Genomic DNA, 19,338 nt, shown 5'->3' on the forward strand with positions numbered 1-19,338 from the left:
CAGGTGTGTGTGTCTTGTGTCTAACCCTCTCTCCCCTCCTCCTCTCCAGGCGTGTGTGTCTTGTGTCTAACCCTCTCTCCCCTCCTCCTCTCCAGGTGTGTGTGTCTTGTGTCTAACCCTCTCTCCCCTCCTCTTCTCCAGGTGTGTGTCTTGTGTCTAACCCTCTCTCCCCTCCTCCTCTCCAGGTGTGTGTGTCTTGTGTCTAACCCTCTCTCCCCTCCTCCTCTCCAGGTGTGTGTGTCTTGTGTCTAACCCTCTCCCCCTCCTCCTCTCCAGGTGTGTGTGGCCAGTCTGGGGCCTCTCTGAGGGAGGAGAATGACTCTCTGCGTTGGCAGCTGGACGCCTACAGGAATGAGGTGGAGCTGCTGAGGAAGGAGCAAGGCAAGGCTTGCCGCCCTTACGACCCTGAACACTTCCCCGACACACACACACACCTGCTGCAGCAGAGCATGCACAACATGCAACAGGTACACACACACACACACACACACACACACACACACACACCTGCTACAGCAACATGCAGCAGTTACAACATTCCACCATCTACGCCTGTATCATACTGCACCTGTGTTTACACCTGTGAGTCCGCCAGATCAGAGGCAATAGTGATGACAATGCGGTATATTGATTGGTGTATTTTTATGCATTTTCCCCCCCTTATTTTACCAGATAAAGTTGACTGAAAACACATTTTCATTAACAGTGTAATGAACACGAGGGGAGACAGAGAGCTGGTTTCAAGTGCAGGGTGCAGCAGGTGTTTATTGTAAAGGACCACAGGAGGAGGCAGGTAGCTGGGTCCAGGGGCAGGCAGAAGGTCATACACAGGGGGTCCAAAAGGGCAACGGTACAGGCAGGGAAAAGGCTAGTAACGTCGTCCGGGAAATCAGGCAATAGGTTGACAACAGGAAATCCGATAGGTTAAAATACAGGCGGGGAATACGCAAAAGACGTCGTTAGTGAGGCAGGCAAAAACTATTATACACGGGAGGAGTAAATTACAGGAAAACCCAGAGCTCAGAAAGACGTGTGTCACAAAACAAACAATACCTCACAGTGATGGGGTGCAAAGAACTGAACTAACTAGTGTGTGATAATTAGAGGTCAACCGATTAATCGGAATGGCCAATTGCGAACTACTTTGCCAGAATTTTTACGTAATTATGATATAACATTGAAGGTTGTGCAATGTAACAGGAATATTTAGACTTATGGATGCCACCCGTTAGATAAAATACGGAACGGTTCCGTAGTTCACTGAAAGAATAAACGTTTTGTTTTCGAGATGATAGTTTCTGGATTCGACCATATTAATGACCTAAGGCTCGTATTTCTGTGTGTTATTATGTTATAATTAAGTCTATGATTTGATAGAGCAGTCTGACTGAGTGATGGGAGGCACCAGCAGGCTCGTAAGCATTCATTCAAACAGCACTTTCGTGCGTTTTGCCAGCAGCTCTTCGCAATGCTTCAAGCATTGAGCTGTTTATGACTTCAAGCCTATCAACTCCCGAGATTAGGCTGGTGTAACCGATGTGAAATGGCTAGCTAGTTAGCGGGGTGCACGCTAATAGCGTTTCAAACGTCACTCACTCTGAGACTTGGAGTAGTTGTTCCCCTTGCTCTGCATGGGTAACGCTCCTTCGAGGGTGGCTGTTGTCGATGTGTTCCTGGTTCGAGCCCAGGTAGCGGCGAGGAGAGGGATGGAAGCTGTACTGTTACACTGGCAATACTAAAGTGCCTATAAGAACATCCAATAGTCAAAGGTATATGAAATACAAATCGTATAGAGAGAAATAGTCCTATAATTCCTATAATAACTACAACCTAAAACTTCTTACCTGGGAATATTGAAGACTCATGTTAAAAGGAACCACCAGTTTTCATATGTTCTCATGTTCTGAACAAGGAACTTAAACGTTAGCTTTCTTACATGGCACAAATTGCACTTTTACTTTCTTCTCCAACACTTTGTTTTTGCATTATTTAAACCAAATTGAACATGTTTCATTATTTACTTGAGGCTAAATTGATTTTATTGATGTATTATATTAAGTTAAAATAAGTGTTCATTCAGTATTGTTGTAATTTTCATTATTATAAAAAAATAGGCCGCGGCTTTTTTGGTCCTCCAATAATCGGTATCGGTATCGGCGTTGAAAAATCATAATCGATCGACCTCTAGTGATAATGACATACAGCTGTGTGAACAGGTGATTAGAATTCAGGTGATTGGGATCTGGAGAGTGAGCTGCGTTCAGGGGATCTATGTGTTTGAGAGTGTGAGTTGGAAGCAGACCTAACAAACAGCAACGACCTAGGGAATAGTTGTCCTGCCTGAGCATTCAAAATGTGGGCTGGGCATCCTGAAGATGACTCTATAATATTAAGATAAATCAAATCATGTAACTTTAGGTTGTCAGGGAAAATGTATTGAGTAAAAAGTACATTATTTTCTTTAGGAATGTAATGAAGTAAAAGTAGTCAAAAATATAAATAGTAAAGTAAAGTACAGATACCCCCAAAAACGACTTAAGTAAAAATACTTGAAAGGACTACTTAAATATTTTACACCACTGAGTAATTGATAAAGCATAAATACAATACAGTGCCATCACAAGCTGCAGGTATTTGGACCAGTGATTTCACTAGCAAAAGGTCATAGCACAAGTACATAGGAACAGTCTGATGTATTCTGAGTCTCCTGTCCACCACAATCACAATTCCTCCCTTTACAACCTGACTCAGACCAACACCACCTACCCTCAAGACAGACCAACACACAGTCACATCTCTGCTTACTGCAGTTCCTGCTTACTCTACACTAACACCTTCTGCCACTGGTGTCACCTCTGTGTTCATCATCTTCTGTGTTGTTTCTGTCCTCTCAGCACTGTGTGCTTCTCTCTCTGTCTCTCTAACTGTTTTGTGGTCTGTTGTGTAACTGTCTCTCTATCTAACTGTGTTCAAATCAAGTCAAATCAAACTTTATTTGACACATGCGCCGAATACAACAAGTGTAGACCTTACAAGCCCTTAACCAACAGTGCAGTTCAAGAAGAGTTAAGAAATTATTTACCAAATAAACGAAAGTAAAAAATTCTAAAAAGTAACAATAAAATAACGAGGCTATATACAGAGGGTACCGGTTAGTTGAGTGTGCAGGGGTACAGGTTAGTTGAGTGTGCAGGGGTACAGGTTAGTTGAGTGTGCAGGGGTACAGGTTAGTTGAGTGTGCAGGGGTACCGGTTAGTTGAGTGTGCAGGGGTACAGGTTAGTTGAGGTCATTTGTACATGTAGGTAGGGGTAAAGTGTCTATGCATAGATAATAAACAGCGAGTAGCAGCAGTGTACATAACAAATGGGGGGAGGGGTGTCAATGTAAATAGTCCGGTGGCCATTTGATTAATTGTTAAGCAGCCTTATGGCTTGGGGGTAGAAGCTGTTAAGGAGCCTTTTGGTCCTAGACTTGGCGCTCCGGTACCGCTTGCCGTGTGGTAGCAGAGAAAACAGTCTATGACTTGGGTGACTGGAGTCTCTGACAATTTTATGGGCTTTCCTCTGACACCGCTTAGTATATAGGTCCTGGATGGCAGGAAGCTTGGCCCCAGTGATGTACTGGGCTGTTCGCACTTCCCTCTGTATCGCCTTACGGTCAGATGCCGAGCAGTTGCCATACCAGGTGGTGATGCAACCGGTCAGGATGCTCTCGATGGTGCAGCTGTAGAACTTTTTGAGGATCTGGGGACCCATGCCAAATCTTTTCAGTCTCCTGAGGGGGAAAAGGTTTTGTCGAGCCCTCTTCACGTCTGTCTTGGTGTGTTTGGACCATGATAGTTTGTTGGTGATGTGGACACCAAGGAATTTGAAACTCTCGACCCGCTCCACTACAGCCCCGTCGATGTTAATGGGGGCCTGTTCGGCCCGCCTTTTCATGTAGTCCACGATCAGCCTCTTTGTCTTGCTCACATTGAGGGAGAGGTTGTTGTCCTGGCACCACACTGCCAGTTCTCTGACCTCCTCCCTTTAGGCTGTCTCATCGTTGTCGGTGATCAGGCCTACCAAATCAAATCAAATGTATTTATATAGCCCTTTTACATCAGCTGATATCTCAAAGTGCTGTACAGAAACCCAGCCTAAAACCCCAAACAGCAAGCAATGCAGGTGTAGAAGCATGGTTGTGCTGTTACCACTGTTGTGTCTTCAGCAAACTTAATGATGGTGTTGGAGTCGTGTTTGGCCATGCAGTCGTGGGTGAACAGGGAGTACAGGAGGGGACTAAGTACACACCCATGAGGGGCCCCAGTGTTGTGGTCTGTTGTGTAACTGTCTCTCTCTCTAACTGTGTTGTAGTCTGTTGTGTAACTGTCTCTCTCTCTCTCTCTCTCTCTCTCTCTCTCTCTCTCTCTCTCTCTCTCTCTCTCTCTCTCTCTCTCCCTCTCTCTCTCTCTCTCTCTCTCTCTCTCTCTCTCTCTCTCTCTCTCTCTCTCTCTCTCTCTCTCTCTCTCTCTCTCTCTCTCTCTCTCTCTCTCTCTCTCTCTCTCTCTCTCTAACTGTGTTGTGGTCTGTTGTGTAACTGTCTCTCTCTCTAACTGTGTTGTAGTCTGTTGTGTAACTGTCTCTCTCTCTAACTGTGTTGTAGACTGTTGTGTAACTCTCTCTCTCTCTCTCTCTGTCTCTCTCTCTAACTGTGTTGTGCTCTGTTGTGTAACTGTCTCTCTATCTCTCTCTCTGTCTGTCTCTCTTACTGTGTTGTGGTCTGTTGTGTAACTGTCTCTCTCTCTCTGTGTCTCTCACCTCCCAGCAACTGCTGAGTCTGCAGGAGCAGCTGAGGAGTAAGGAGGTGGTGCTGGAGCAGGCTAGAGACGAGCACAGATACCTGCAGGGAGAAGTCCTAGCCCTGAGAGACAAGGTGAGAGAACATGTACACACGCGTGCGCACGCACACACACACACACACACACACACACACACACACACACACACACACACACACACACACACACACACACACACACACACACACACACACACACACACACACACACACACACACACACACACACACACACACACACACACACACACATGGCTATGTCTTACTATACTTGTGGAGGACTTTTTGGGGACCAACAATTGATTCCCATTTTCCCTAACCCCTAACTTAACCCTAACTCCTAACCCTAACCCTAAACCTAACCACTAAACCCTAAACCTAATTCTAACCCTAAAATTTGATTTGATTTGAAACACACACACTGGCTCACACACACACACACACACACACACACACACACACACACACACACACACACACACACACACACACACACACACACACACACACACACACACACACACACACACACACACACAGACACACACTTTGCATCCCCAGAAGCACTGTACTGTTGAGTGAGAATAATACAACCAGTGGATGGATGAATACATTTCTGATTTCTATCTGATGATGCTAACTGTTATTGTTGCATGACTGTTATTGGACTGAGGTAATGGGAACATCAATAAGCACAGAGCTCCTGTGGAGAAAGAGTGTATTCAGCTGGAATCAGAGAGATGGATACCTAGTGAGGATAAATAGATGAACAAATAGAAAGATAGATGAACATCCAGGGAGGATATATTGTACACTACATGACCAAAAGTATGTGGACACCTGCTTGTCGAACATCTCATTCCAAAATCATGGGCATTAGTATTGAGTTGGTCCCCCATTTGCTGCTATAACAGCCTCCACTCTTCTGGGAAGGCTTTCCACTAGATGTTGGAACATTGCTGGGGGGACTTGCTTCCATTCGTCTACAAGAGCATTAGTGAGGTCGGGCACTGACGTTGGGCGATTAGACCTGGCTCACAGTCGGCGTTCCAATTTATCCCAAAGGTGTTCGATGAGGTTGACGTCAGGGGCATTGTCATGCTGAAACAGGAAAGGGCCTTCCTCAAACAGATTGCATGGCTTGTGCTCAATTTTATATACCTGCCAGCAACAGGTGTGGCTGAAATAGCCGAATTCGCTCATTTGAAGGGGTGTCCACATACTTTTGTATATATAGTGCAAAACAACAGCTACCTGGATCCTGCTTCTGTTACTAAGAACATGCTCTATGCCTCTGCTTGTTACCAGGGTTACCAGTGTGAATGGTAAGTACTTGATGTTGGTCTCTGTCTTGATCTCTTTCTGTCTTGTTCTCTGTCTGTCTTGTTCTCTGTGTGTCTTGTTTTCAGATGCTGACTAATGGGGATGTAGTGGAGGGGAACAACGGAGAAACACCTGAGAAGGTCCGTCTGCTCCAATACACACCACTGTACTGTACCCACACAATACTCCACACACACACACCACTATACTGTACCCACACAATACTCCACACATACCACTATACTGTACCCACACAATACTCCACACATACCACTATACTGTACCCACACAATACTCCACACATACCACTATACTGTACCCACACAATACTCCACACATACCACTATACTGTACCCACACAATACTCCACACATACCACTATACTGTACCCACACAATACTCCACACATACCACTATACTGTACCCACACAATACTCCACACATACCACTATACTGTACCCACACAATACTCCACACATACCACTATACTGTACCCACACAATACTCCACACATACCACTATACTGTACACACACAATACTCCACACATACCACTATACTGTACCCACACAATACTCCACACATACCACTATACTGTACCCACACAATACTCCACACACACACACCACTATACTGTACCCACACAATACTCCACACACACACACCACTATACTGTACCCACACAATACTCCACACATACCACTATACTGTACCCACACAATACTCCACACACACACACACACCCCTATACTGTACCCACACAATACTCCACACACACACACCACTGTACTGTACCCACACAATACTCCACACACACCACTATACTGTACCCACACAATACTCCACACACACCACTGTACTGTACCCACACAATACTCCACACACTCCACTATACTGTACCCACACAATACTCCACACATACCACTATACTGTACCCACACAATACTCCACACATACCACTATACTGTACCCACACAATACTCCACACACACATACCACTATACTGTACCCACACAATACTCCACACACACCACTGTACTGTACCCACACAATACTCCACACACACCACTATACTGTACCCACACAATACTCCACACATACCACTATACTGTACCCACACAATACTCCACACACACACACACACCACTATACTGTACCCACACAATACTCCACACACACCACTGTACTGTACCCACACAATACTCCACACACACCACTATACTGTACCCACACAATACTCCACACATACCACTATACTGTACCCACACAATACTCCACACACACACACCACTATACTGTACCCACACAATACTCCACACATACCACTATACTGTACCCACACAATACTCCACACATACCACTATACTGTACCCACACAATACTCCACACATACCACTATACTGTACCCACACAATACTCCACACATACCACTATACTGTACCCACACAATACTCCACACATACCACTATACTGTACCCACACAATACTCCACACATACCACTATACTGTACCCACACAATACTCCACACATACCACTATACTGTACCCACACAATACTCCACACATACCACTATACTGTACCCACACAATACTCCACACATACCACTATACTGTACCCACACAATACTCCACACATACCACTATACTGTACCCGCACAATACTCCACACATACCACTATACTGTACCCACACAATACTCCACACACACACACCACTATACTGTACCCACACAATACTCCACACACACACACCACTATACTGTACCCACACAATACTCCACACATACCACTATACTGTACCCACACAATACTCCACACACACACACACACCCCTATACTGTACCCACACAATACTCCACACACACACACCACTGTACTGTACCCACACAATACTCCACACACACCACTATACTGTACCCACACAATACTCCACACACACCACTGTACTGTACCCACACAATACTCCACACACTCCACTATACTGTACCCACACAATACTCCACACATACCACTATACTGTACCCACACAATACTCCACACATACCACTATACTGTACCCACACAATACTCCACACACACATACCACTATACTGTACCCACACAATACTCCACACATACCACTATACTGTACCCACACAATACTCCACACACACATACCACTATACTGTACCCACACAATACTCCACACACACCACTGTACTGTACCCACACAATACTCCACACACACCACTATACTGTACCCACACAATACTCCACACATACCACTATACTGTACCCACACAATACTCCACACACACACACACACCACTATACTGTACCCACACAATACTCCACACACACCACTGTACTGTACCCACACAATACTCCACACACACCACTATACTGTACCCACACAATACTCCACACATACCACTATACTGTACCCACACAATACTCCACACACACACACCACTATACTGTACCCACACAATACTCCACACACACCACTGTACTGTACCCACACAATACTCCACACACACCACTATACTGTACCCACACAATACTCCACACATACCACTATACTGTACCCACACAATACTCCACACATACCACTATACTGTACCCACACAATACTCCACACATACCACTATACAGTACCCACACAATACTCCACACACACCACTATACTGTACCCACACAATACTCCACACATACCACTATACTGTACCCACACAATACTCCACACACACACACCACTATACTGTACCCACACAATACTCCACACACACCACTGTACTGTACCCACACAATACTCCACACATACCACTATACTGTACCCACACAATACTCCACACATACCACTATACTGTACCCACACAATACTCCACACATACCACTATACTGTACCCACACAATACTCCACACACACCACTATACTGTACCCACACAATACTCCACACACACACACACCACTATACTGTACCCACACAATACTCCACACATACCACTATACTGTACCCACACAATACTCCACACATACCACTATACTGTACCCACACAATACTCCACACACACCACTATACTGTACCCACACAATACTCCACACACACACACACCACTATACTGTACCCACACAATACTCCACACATACCACTATACTGTACCCACACAATACTCCACACATACCACTATACTGTACCCACACAATAATCCACACACACCACTATACTGTACCCACACAATACTCCACACATACCACTATACTGTACCCACACAATACTCCACACATACCACTATACTGTACCCACACAATACTCCACACACACCACTATACTGTACCCACACAATACTCCACACATACCACTATACTGTACCCACACAATACTCCACACACACCACTATACTGTACCCACACAATACTCCACACATACCACTATACTGTACCCACACAATACTCCACACATACCACTATACTGTACCCACACAATACTCCACACACACATACCACTATACTGTACCCACACAATACTCCACACATACCACTATACTGTAACCACACAATACTCCACACACACCACTATACTGTACCCACACAATACGACACGCACGCACGCGCACGCACGCACGCACGCACGCACGCACGCACGCACGCACGCACGCACGCACGCACGCACGCACGCACGCACGCACGCACGCACGCACGCACGCACGCACGCACGCACACACACACACACACACACACACACACACACACACACACACACACACACACACACACACACACACACACACACACACACACACACACGTGTGCTGACCTTTATTCTGCCCCTGTAGTTACTGAAGTGGAAGCTGATACCCATCTGAGAGCTGATATCATGCTTTCAGTATCTATTTCTTCTTATGCAGAAGTAGCAGCAGCAGTAGTATCAGTTCCCATTGTGCGTCTATAAGGACTAACACAGCATTGTGTGTGTGTCTACAGGTAGTGAACGGGTGTGTGACCACTCTGTACCGCAGCAGAGACAGGAGGAGTGAAGCAGCCATGAGAGGAGCCCTCACATCAGAGAGAGAGGCTCTGCTACTGGGTAAATATCATCTACTATCTATAACATACAGTATATCATGTCAATTATACACTCTTTACTGGAAACCATATTGTCTACATTGTCTCCTTTTCTTCTGGAATAGTCAGCTGACTGGGAGGGTTTTAATGGTTGTGGTTAGGCTGAGGGTAGGGGGTGGATTGGTACATTTAGACATGTTGGAGGGGGGCCAATGTTTAATGGGGCGAAATGGTTTTGAAGCAGCCCACGCCTGTCTGTCATGTTCTTGGATGAAGAACCCAAGGATCGGGATGGGGGGTTGGATAGAGGCGGACTCAGGGGACAGGTACTGTGGGTCTGTTTGCCAAGCAAGACTCTGCTGGCCCTGGCCACACACACATAGAATAATCCCCTATACACACACACACATGCACACACACATACATTATCTCTCCCGGCTGCACACAGCGGTGCTCTGCTTGTGTTCACACACAGAAACACACTCCATCCACACAGAAAGACAGTGTATCGCAGGGCGCTGGGGACACAGTGACAGACGAGGACGCCGTCAGCCAGAACAGAAGAAAAGACAAACCGGCTCCAGGAGAGAGGAGAGATAGAGACTGACTGGAGAACACAAATTGACTAATTCTCCTGCGGCTCTCTCCTCTCCCTCTCTCTTCCCCCTCTACCTCTCCCTCTCTCCTCCCCCTACCTCTCCCTCTCTCCTCCCCCTTTATCTCTCTCCCCCTCTCCTCCCCCTCTACTTTCCTCCCTTTCAGCTCCCATAAATATAATTTCATCACAAATGAAAAGCAGCCTCTATCTGATTCTGACTGGACTGATTGTAATAGCCTGATTTCCTTGTGTTTTCTGTCATTGTATCAATCTCCATACAACAAGCACAAAATAGTCCTGTGCCAATTCTCAGATGTACAGCTAGAAAGCGGAGTTCCCTTTGGTGCTGCAGAGAGGAGAGAGGAGAGAGGAGGAGAGCAGAGGAGAGGAGAGAGGAGGAGAGGAGAGAAAGGAGAGGAAATCAAATCCAATTTTATTGGTCACATACACATGGTTAGCAGATGTTATTGCGAGTGTAGCGAAATGCTTGTGCTTCTAGTTCCGATATAGGCAAGATGCAATAGATAGTATAGAATACAGTATAAACATATGAGATGAGTAATGCAAGATATGTAAACATTATTAAAGTGGCATTATTAAAGTATAGAGTGTTACATTTATTAAAGTGACCAAGCAGAGAGGAGAGCAGAGGAGAGAGGAGATCAGAGAGGAGATCAGAGAGGAGATCAGAGGAGAGAGGAGATCAGAAGGAGATCAGAAGGAGATCAGAGAGGAGATCAGAGAGGAGAGCAGAGAGGAGAGCAGAGGAGAGATGAGATCAGAAGGAGATCAGAAGGAGATCAGAAGGAGAGCAGAGAGGAGAGCAGAGAGGAGATCAGAGGAGAGCAGAGAGGAGATCAGAGAGGAGATCAGAAGGAGATCAGAGAGGAGAGCAGAGGAGAGATCAGAGAGGAGATCAGAGGAGAGCAGAGAGGAGATCAGAGGAGAGCAGAGAGGTGATCAGAGAGGAGAGCAGAAGGAGATCAGAGAGGAGAGCAGAGGAGAGATCAGAGAGGAGATCAGAGGAGAGCAGAGAGGAGATCAGAAGGAGATCAGAGAGGAGAGCAGAGAGGAGAGCAGAGAGCAGAGATCAGAGGAGAGCAGAGGAGAGCAGAGGAGAGCAGAGAGGAGAGCAGAGAGGAGAGCAGAGAGGAGAGCAGAGAGGAGAGCAGAGAGGAGAGCAGAGAGGAGAGCAGAGAGGAGATCAGAGGAGAGCAGATAGGAGATCAGAGGAGAGCAGATAGGAGAGAGCAGAGAGGAGAGAGCAGAGAGGAGAAGGCAGCAGAACATTTATCTCTTTTAGCACGGCCCACAGAAAGCCAACATGAAGGAGAGGAGAGGCAGAGTTCTCTATCTCCCTGCCAACAAGCCGCCCTGCCTGCTTCCCTGCCTGCTTCCCTGCCTGCCGCAGACAGCACAGCTTCTGGGCTTTTCATTTAATAACCAACACAGGCATCTATAAGGGACACACACCTACACACACACAGACACACGCCAGCATGCATGGATACACACTCGTCTGCAATCTGCAAACATCCCCCCCCCCCCCCCCAATGTTACGTCATATAAATCAGGGCAATAAATATTGTCTCTGGGTTCCCAGGGGACTGCACTATATCCTCTCCCCCTGAGTGGCTGTGCTACCTCTGCAGGACTTCAGTAATCAACTCAAGTGCTCTTTGTGCTCGGACCAGCGTTTATTGCATTTATTGCACAACAGCAAGATGCAGATTGCAGCTCTGGAGGACAACTGGATCTGAACAGCCTGTTTTCCCTTCCATGTCTCTCTCTCTCTCTCTTCCTCTCTCTCTTCCTCTCCCTGTCTCTCTCTCTCTCTTCCTCTCCCTGTCTCTCTTCCTCTACCTGTCTCTCTTCCTCTCCCTGTCTCTCTTCCTCTCCCTGTCTCTCTCTCTTCCTCTCCCTGTCTCTCTTCCTCGCCCTGTCTCTCTTCCTCTCCCTGTCTCTCTTCCTCTCCCTGTCTCTCTTCCTCTCCCTGTCTCTCTTCCTCTCCCTGTCTCTCTCTCTTTCCCTGTCTCTCTCTCTCTCCCTGACTCTCTCTCTCTCCCTAACTCTCTCTCTCTTCCTCTCCCTCTCCCTGTCTCTCTTCCTCTCCCTGTCTCTCTCTCTCTTCCTCTCCCTGTCTCTCTTCCTCTCCCTGTCTCTCTCTCTCTCCCTGTCTCTCTCTCTCTCCCTGACTCTCTCCCTGACTCTCTCTCTCTTCCTCTCCCTCTCCCTGTCTCTCTTCCTCTCCCTGTCTGTCTCTCTCTCCCTGTCTCTCTCTCTCTCCCTGACTCTCTCTCTCTCCCTGACTCTCTCTCTCTTCCTCTCCCTCTCCCTGTCTCTCTTCCTCTCCCTGTCTCTCTCTCTCTCCCTGACTCGCTCTCTCTCCCTGTCTCTCTCTCTCGCTCCCTGTCTCTCTCTCTCTTCCTCTCCCTGTCTCTCTTCCTCTCCCTGTCTCTCTTCCTCTCCCTGTCTCTCTCTCTCTCTCTCCCTGTCTCTCGCTCTCTCTTCCTCTCCCTGTCTCTCTTCCTCTACCTGTCTCTCTTCCTCTCCCTGTCTCTCTCTCTTCCTCTCCCTGTCTCTCTTCCTTTCCCTGTCTCTCTCTGTCTCTCTCTCTCCCTGTCGCTCTCTTCCTCTCCCTGTCTCTCTCTTCCTCTCCCTGTCGCTCTCTTCCTCTCCCTGTCTCTCTCTTCCTCTCCCTGTCTCTCTCTCTCTCCCTGTCTCTCTCTCTCTCTTCCTCTCCCTGTCTCTCTCTCTCTCTCTCCCTGTCTCTCTCTCCCTGTCTCTCTCTCCCTGTCTCTCTTCCTCTCTCCCTGTCTCTCTCCCCCTGTCTCTCTCTTCCTCTCCCTGTCTCTCTCTCTCTCTCCCTGTCTCTCTCTCTCTCTGTCTCTCTCTCTCTCTCCCTGTCTCTCTCTCTCTCTCTCTCTCTCTCTCTCTCCCTGTCTCTCTCTCTCACACTATCTCTCTCCCTGTCTCTCTCTCTCTCTCCCCCTGCCTCTCTCTCTCTCTTCCTCTCTCTATCTCCCTTTCCCTCTTCCTCTCTCTCTCCCTGTATCTCTTCCTCTCTCTCTCCATGTCTCTCTTCCTCTTCCTGTCTCTCTCCCTGTCTCTCTTTCTCTCCCTGTCTCTCTCTCTCTCTCTCTCTCTCTCTCTCTCTCTCTCTCTCTCTCTCTCTCTCTCTCTCTCTCTCTCTCTCTCTCTCTCTCTCTCTCTCTCTCTCTCTCTCTCTCTCTCTCTCTCTCTCTCTCTCTCTGCAGGTATCATATCTACCTTCCTCCATGTCCACCCGTTTGGAGCCAACATCGACTATCTGTGGTCCTACATTCAGAGACTAGACACTACGGTCAGTTTCTTTACATGAAATAGTCACTAAAATAGAGAAAGGGAAAAAAGCTGGGGGGGAAATGAAATCTCATCTAATTGTTGCACAAATAAGAACTTAGACCTGTTAGGTGATCCCACCTGTCCCTGTCCCGTCCAGGTGTCAGCGGGGGAGTTGGAGTCTCTGATGGGTCGTCTGCCCAGTGTCTTCAGACAGGAGCTGAGTGGAGTGGGAGCCACGCTGGAGAAACGATGGAAGTTCTGTGGCTTCCAGAGCCTCAGCTCCGTGTGACACAGGGACCCACTCACACACACACACTGTATGGAACAGGACACACACACATCGGATGACCCAGGACACACACACGGCCTGAAAGACCACATGTGGGACAGAAACATACACACTTCCTGACCAGCCTCAAAACCTGGTGGACACATGAATAGAAGGCGTGTCAAATCCACAGACTGTTCGAATGGTGTGTGTGTATGTTGCGTATCCACAGACATCAACAGTGCATAGTGATAATACTCAAACACAAACAGACACAGGACAAGAACAAAAGCTACAAGATCCCCTGATGGATCTTTCAGAGTTATATCTTTGCAAGGGATCTGCTGACACTGAGGTAGAGGAATCCACATGGATCTCTACTTGATGCTGTATAACTAAATCCACTGATGTCAGCCAAAGTGGTCACAGAGCAGACCTTCTCTATGGTAACGTACTGACCCGACCCCAGCCAACAGAACAGAAGGTTCTTAGTCCTAACGTATCTCTCGAATGGACTGGAATGGTTTGAGATGCCTCTCTCTGTTCCCTCTCTCTGATTTCAGACTCTCTCTCCCTCTGTTCCCCCTCTCTCTCTGTATCCTCTCTCTCTGTATCCTCTCTCTCTGTATCCTCTCTCTCTGTATCCTCTCTCTCTGTATCCTCTCTCTCTGTATCCTCTCTCTCTGTTTTATCTCTCTCTGTATCCTCTCTCTCTGTATCCTCTCACTCTGTATCCTCTCTCTCTGTATCCTCTCTCTCTGTTTTCTCTCTCTCTGTATCCTCTCTCTCTGTATCCTCTCTCTCTGTATCCTCTCTCTCTGTATCCTCTCTCTATGTTTTCTCTCTCTCTGTATCCTCTCTCTCTGTATCCTCTCTCTCTGTATCCTCTCCCTCTGTATCCTCTCTCTCTGTATCCTCTCTCTCTGTTTTCTCTCTCTCTGTATCCTCTCTCTCTGTATCCTCTCACTCTGTATCCTCTCTCTCTGTATCCTCTCACTCTGTATCCTCTCTCTCTGTATCCTCTCTCTCTGTATCCTCTCTCTCTGTATCCTCTCACTCTGTATCCTCTCACTCTGTATCCTCTCTCTCTGTATCCTCTCTCTCTGTTTTCTCTCTCTCTGTATCCTCTCTCTCTGTATCCTCTCTCTCTGTTTTCTCTCTCTCTGTATCCTCTCTCTCTGTATCCTCTCACTCTGTATCCTCTCTCTCTGTATCCTCTCTCTCTGTTTTCTCTCTCTCTGTATCCTCTCTCTCTGTTTTCTGTCTCTCTGTATCCTCTCTCTCTGTATCCTCTCACTCTGTATCCTCTCTCTCTGTATCCTCTCCCTCTGTATCCTCTCTCTCTGTTTTCTCTCTCTCTGTATCCTCTCTCTCTGTTTTCTCTCTCTCTGTTTTCTCTCTCTCTGTATCCTCTCTCTCTGTATCCTCTCTCTCTGTTTTCTCTCTCTCTGTATCCTCTCCCTCTGTATCCTCTCTCTCTGTTTTCTCTCTCTCTGTTTTCTCTCTCTCTGTATCCTCTCTCTCTGTATCCTCTCTCTCTGTTTTCTCTCTCTCTGTATCCTCTCTCTCTGTATCCTCTCTCTCTGTTTTCTCTCTCTCTGTATCCTCTCTCTCTGTTTTCTCTCTCTCTGTTTTCTCTCTCTCTGTTTTCTCTCTCTCTGTATCCTCTCTCTCTGTTTTCTCTCTCTCTGTATCCTCTCTCTCTCTGTTTTCTCTCTCTCTGTTTTCTCTCTCTCTGTATCCTCTCTCTCTGTTTTCTCTCTCTCTGTATCCTCTCTCTCTCTGTATCCTCTCTCTCTGTTTTCTCTCTCTCTGTATCCTCTCTCTCTGTTTTCTCTCTCTCTGGAGCAGTTGTGTAACTGGTCGGTCAACAGCTGACTCCCACTAGGCTGGGAGGGATCCATGAATATCGGACTGCTGCAACTGAAATATGGACAGGAATTGGAGAATTCGGGAATGGGCGTGGGGGAGTACAGGACAGATTTCTAACTGTGACCCGTGTTACCCCTCACGTCCAGTGTGTTGTGGGGCTGTTTGCTGTAAAAACCCAGTTTCACACTCCATCAGACCTGCAGCGCTAGCCAGACACACACACAACATACTCAACATACTCAACATACCTCTCTCTCTCTTTCTCTCTCTCTCTCTCTCTCTCTCTCTCTCTCTCTCTCTCTCTCTCTGTCTGTCTCTCTGTCTCTGTCTGCCTCTCTGTCTCTGTCTGTCTCTCTCCCTCTGCTCTGTCTCTCTCTCTCTGTCTGTCTCTCTCCCTCTGCTCTGTCTCTCTATCTCTGTCTGTCTCTTTCCCTCTGCTCTGTCTCTCTATCTCTGTCTGTCTCTCTCACTCTGCTCTGTCTTTCTGTCTCTGTCTGTCTCTCTCCCTCTGCTCTGTCTCTGTCTGTCTCTCTCACTCTGCTCTGTCTTTCTGTCTCTGTCTGTCTCTCTCCCTTTGCTCTGTCTCTATCTGTCTCTCTCCCTCTGCTCTGTCTCTCTCTCTCTGTCTGTCTCTCTCCCTCTGCTCTGTCTCTGTCTGTCTCTCTCCCTCTGCTCTGTCTCTCTGTCTCTGTCTGTCTCTCTCCCTTTGCTCTGTCTCTATCTGTCTCTCTCCCTCTGCTCTGTCTCTCTCTCTCTGTCTGTCTCTCTCCCTCTACTCTCTCTCTGTCTGTCTCTCTCCCTCTGCTCTGTCTCTGTCTGTCTCTCTCCCTCTGCTCTGTCTCTGTCTGTCTCTCTCCCTCTGCTCTGTCTCTCTATCTCTGTCTGTCTCTCTCCCTCTGCTCTGTCTCTGTCTGTCTCTCTCCCTCTGCTCTGTCTCTCTGTCTGTCTCTCTCCCTCTGCTCTGTCTCTCTATCTCTGTCTGTCTCTCTCCCTCTGCTCTGTCTCTCTGTCTGTCTCTCTCCCTCTGCTCTCTATCTCTGTCTGTCTCTCTCCCTCTGCTCTGGCCTCGTGTCCAGTGTGTGCTGTGCTTGTTGTCTCTGTTTAATTGGTATCTACTCATTTAAATTATGTTTTCTAATCTAAATAAAATGTTTTTATCCAAAACTCTTCTGCTCAATCCAAAACATTTTAAATTCAAGAAGCTTTATAGGCATGACAAGCAACTAAATTCACATTATCAAGGCTGGTAATGGCAAGACAAGGCAGCAAATGGCAAAATATCAAAGTTTGTGCATACAGTAGATTTGAAATGTATGTTTTCTGTTTGTGATCCAGATAGTGAGCTGAAATTCCATGTTGGATGATGTGGTGTGCCTCCCCTAAAATACTATATTAATACTGGATGAGGAGTAGTACTCCACTCCTCTCTCCTCCTCTCCCTGTACTCTCTCCTCTAACTCTGATCATGTGCTGGTGTGCTCTATTCTGGTAAATCTGGACTGACGTAAAGCAAGGATCACTCATGCAGGCAAACTAAGATTTTTTTTGGGGGGGAGCATGGCCTTATTCCTGTTAAAGCATATTGGATGACTGTATTCATATTCCATACACCCAGCTCTATGTAACAGCGATAGGTTTAGGCTACTACATGATACTCTTAATTTGCCCTATACCCATCATGAGGTTCCTACAACCTAGCCATCGAATGAAAGTTTATAACGTAGGTGCACACAGGTCGAGAGACAAATTGAAGAAATCAAGGTGACAGACAGTGACACATTCAATACCGCCTTGCACACTCTTGCCTGCATCTAACTGATCTGGGATGTAATCATTAGTCTGAACAGCTGCAAACAACACTTTCTATTGGACAAATTCAGGTTGGTTCGTTCCGTTTAAGAAACGTTTTTCAACAGAATCGGCAGAATGAATACACACCTGATCACCCGCACACACATTTCACTTTCATAGCAGCCACATACAAACAACATCGTCACTTTACATCACTCGTTGTATAATTCCTTCTCGCATCTACACGCTCTCCTCCTCTCACCTTTTCCCTTCAGTGCACAACACAACAGCTCTCTGTGACCTGGCGAAAAAAAACTTTCCAAGCCAAACCTTCATACCATAACCGCTACACACAGTCTACATCGTTGTCACCATATTAGGTAATGTCATAGTCAACATAGCTACTAGAACTAACGCATTAGTAAACCCGCTACAATCACGCAGTACAATATGCAGCAAGCAGTTTAGCAGGTACACCGGGGGGCCCCGGTGGCAATAAATAAATAAAACTGAAAGCTTACCTTGACTTGGAAAAGTTCCAGTGTTGGATAGCTTTAGCCAGCTAGCTAACATAAATAGCATTCTTCTCTTTTTGAGCCGGATGTTTGAGTAGGCTAAATTAGCTAGCTGCATTAGCTAGCTAAATAAGTGAGTGAAAGTGAAAAGCTAGCTTGCTATATAGCTCCTTAATTTTTAAGGAAATAAATGTTTTCAAGCTTTTCAACTATTGTCTTTCTCGCTCTTTGAGTCAACTACTCACCACATTTTATGCACTGCAGTGCTAGCTAGCTGTAGCTTATGCTTTCACTACTATATTCATTCTCTGATCCTTTGATTGGGTGGACACCATGTCAGTTCATGCTGCAAGAGCTCTGATAGGTTGGATAATGTCTTCCAGAAGTCATCAAAATTACTGTGTAAGTCTATGGAAGGGGATGAGAACCATGAGCCACCAAGTTTTTTGTATTGAAGTCAATGTACCAAGAGGAGGATGGAAAATAGCTGTCCTCCGGCTGGCTAGACTATAGTGCTAACCCAGAGAGTGCTGTTGAGGTTACTTTTAGACCTTTATTGCAAAACAGTTATTTGGTGACATGAATACATTTAGTATAGTTTTATCTAAAATGGAAGAAAAAATATATATGTTTCACTTATCATTTTTATGAAATTCACAGAGTGGGATGGTCCTCCCCTTCCTCGTCTGAGGAGCCTCAACTGACGCAAACACACACACGCACACAGACACACACACACACACACACACACACACACACACACA

The 19,338-nt window shown here is 46.6% G+C and overlaps 1 protein-coding gene across 4 annotated transcripts in view; it reads left to right on the forward strand.

The window, feature by feature from the left end:
* Positions 1–18,783, forward strand: part of LOC139546562 (ecto-NOX disulfide-thiol exchanger 1-like) — a 126,286-nt gene extending 107,503 nt beyond the window's left edge. For 3 of the 4 annotated variants that reach the window (XM_071355089.1, XM_071355091.1, XM_071355090.1), the window contains exons 10-15: positions 277–467; positions 4,808–4,915; positions 6,250–6,303; positions 10,126–10,228; positions 14,062–14,147; positions 14,286–18,783. In XM_071355089.1, coding sequence (XP_071211190.1) covers positions 277–467; positions 4,808–4,915; positions 6,250–6,303; positions 10,126–10,228; positions 14,062–14,147; positions 14,286–14,417 — 674 coding nt within the window. In that variant the 3' untranslated portion in view covers positions 14,418–18,783. Of the gene's footprint in view, positions 1–276; positions 468–4,807; positions 4,916–6,249; positions 6,304–10,125; positions 10,229–10,968; positions 12,282–14,061; positions 14,148–14,285 lie in introns of those variants that run through there. The other variant, XM_071355093.1, reaches the window with a different exon arrangement.
* The last annotated feature ends 555 nt before the right edge of the window (positions 18,784–19,338 follow it).

Source organism: Salvelinus alpinus, chromosome 20, assembly GCF_045679555.1.
Source record: "Salvelinus alpinus chromosome 20, SLU_Salpinus.1, whole genome shotgun sequence".
In the NCBI taxonomy this organism is placed as follows: Eukaryota; Metazoa; Chordata; class Actinopteri; order Salmoniformes; family Salmonidae; genus Salvelinus; species Salvelinus alpinus.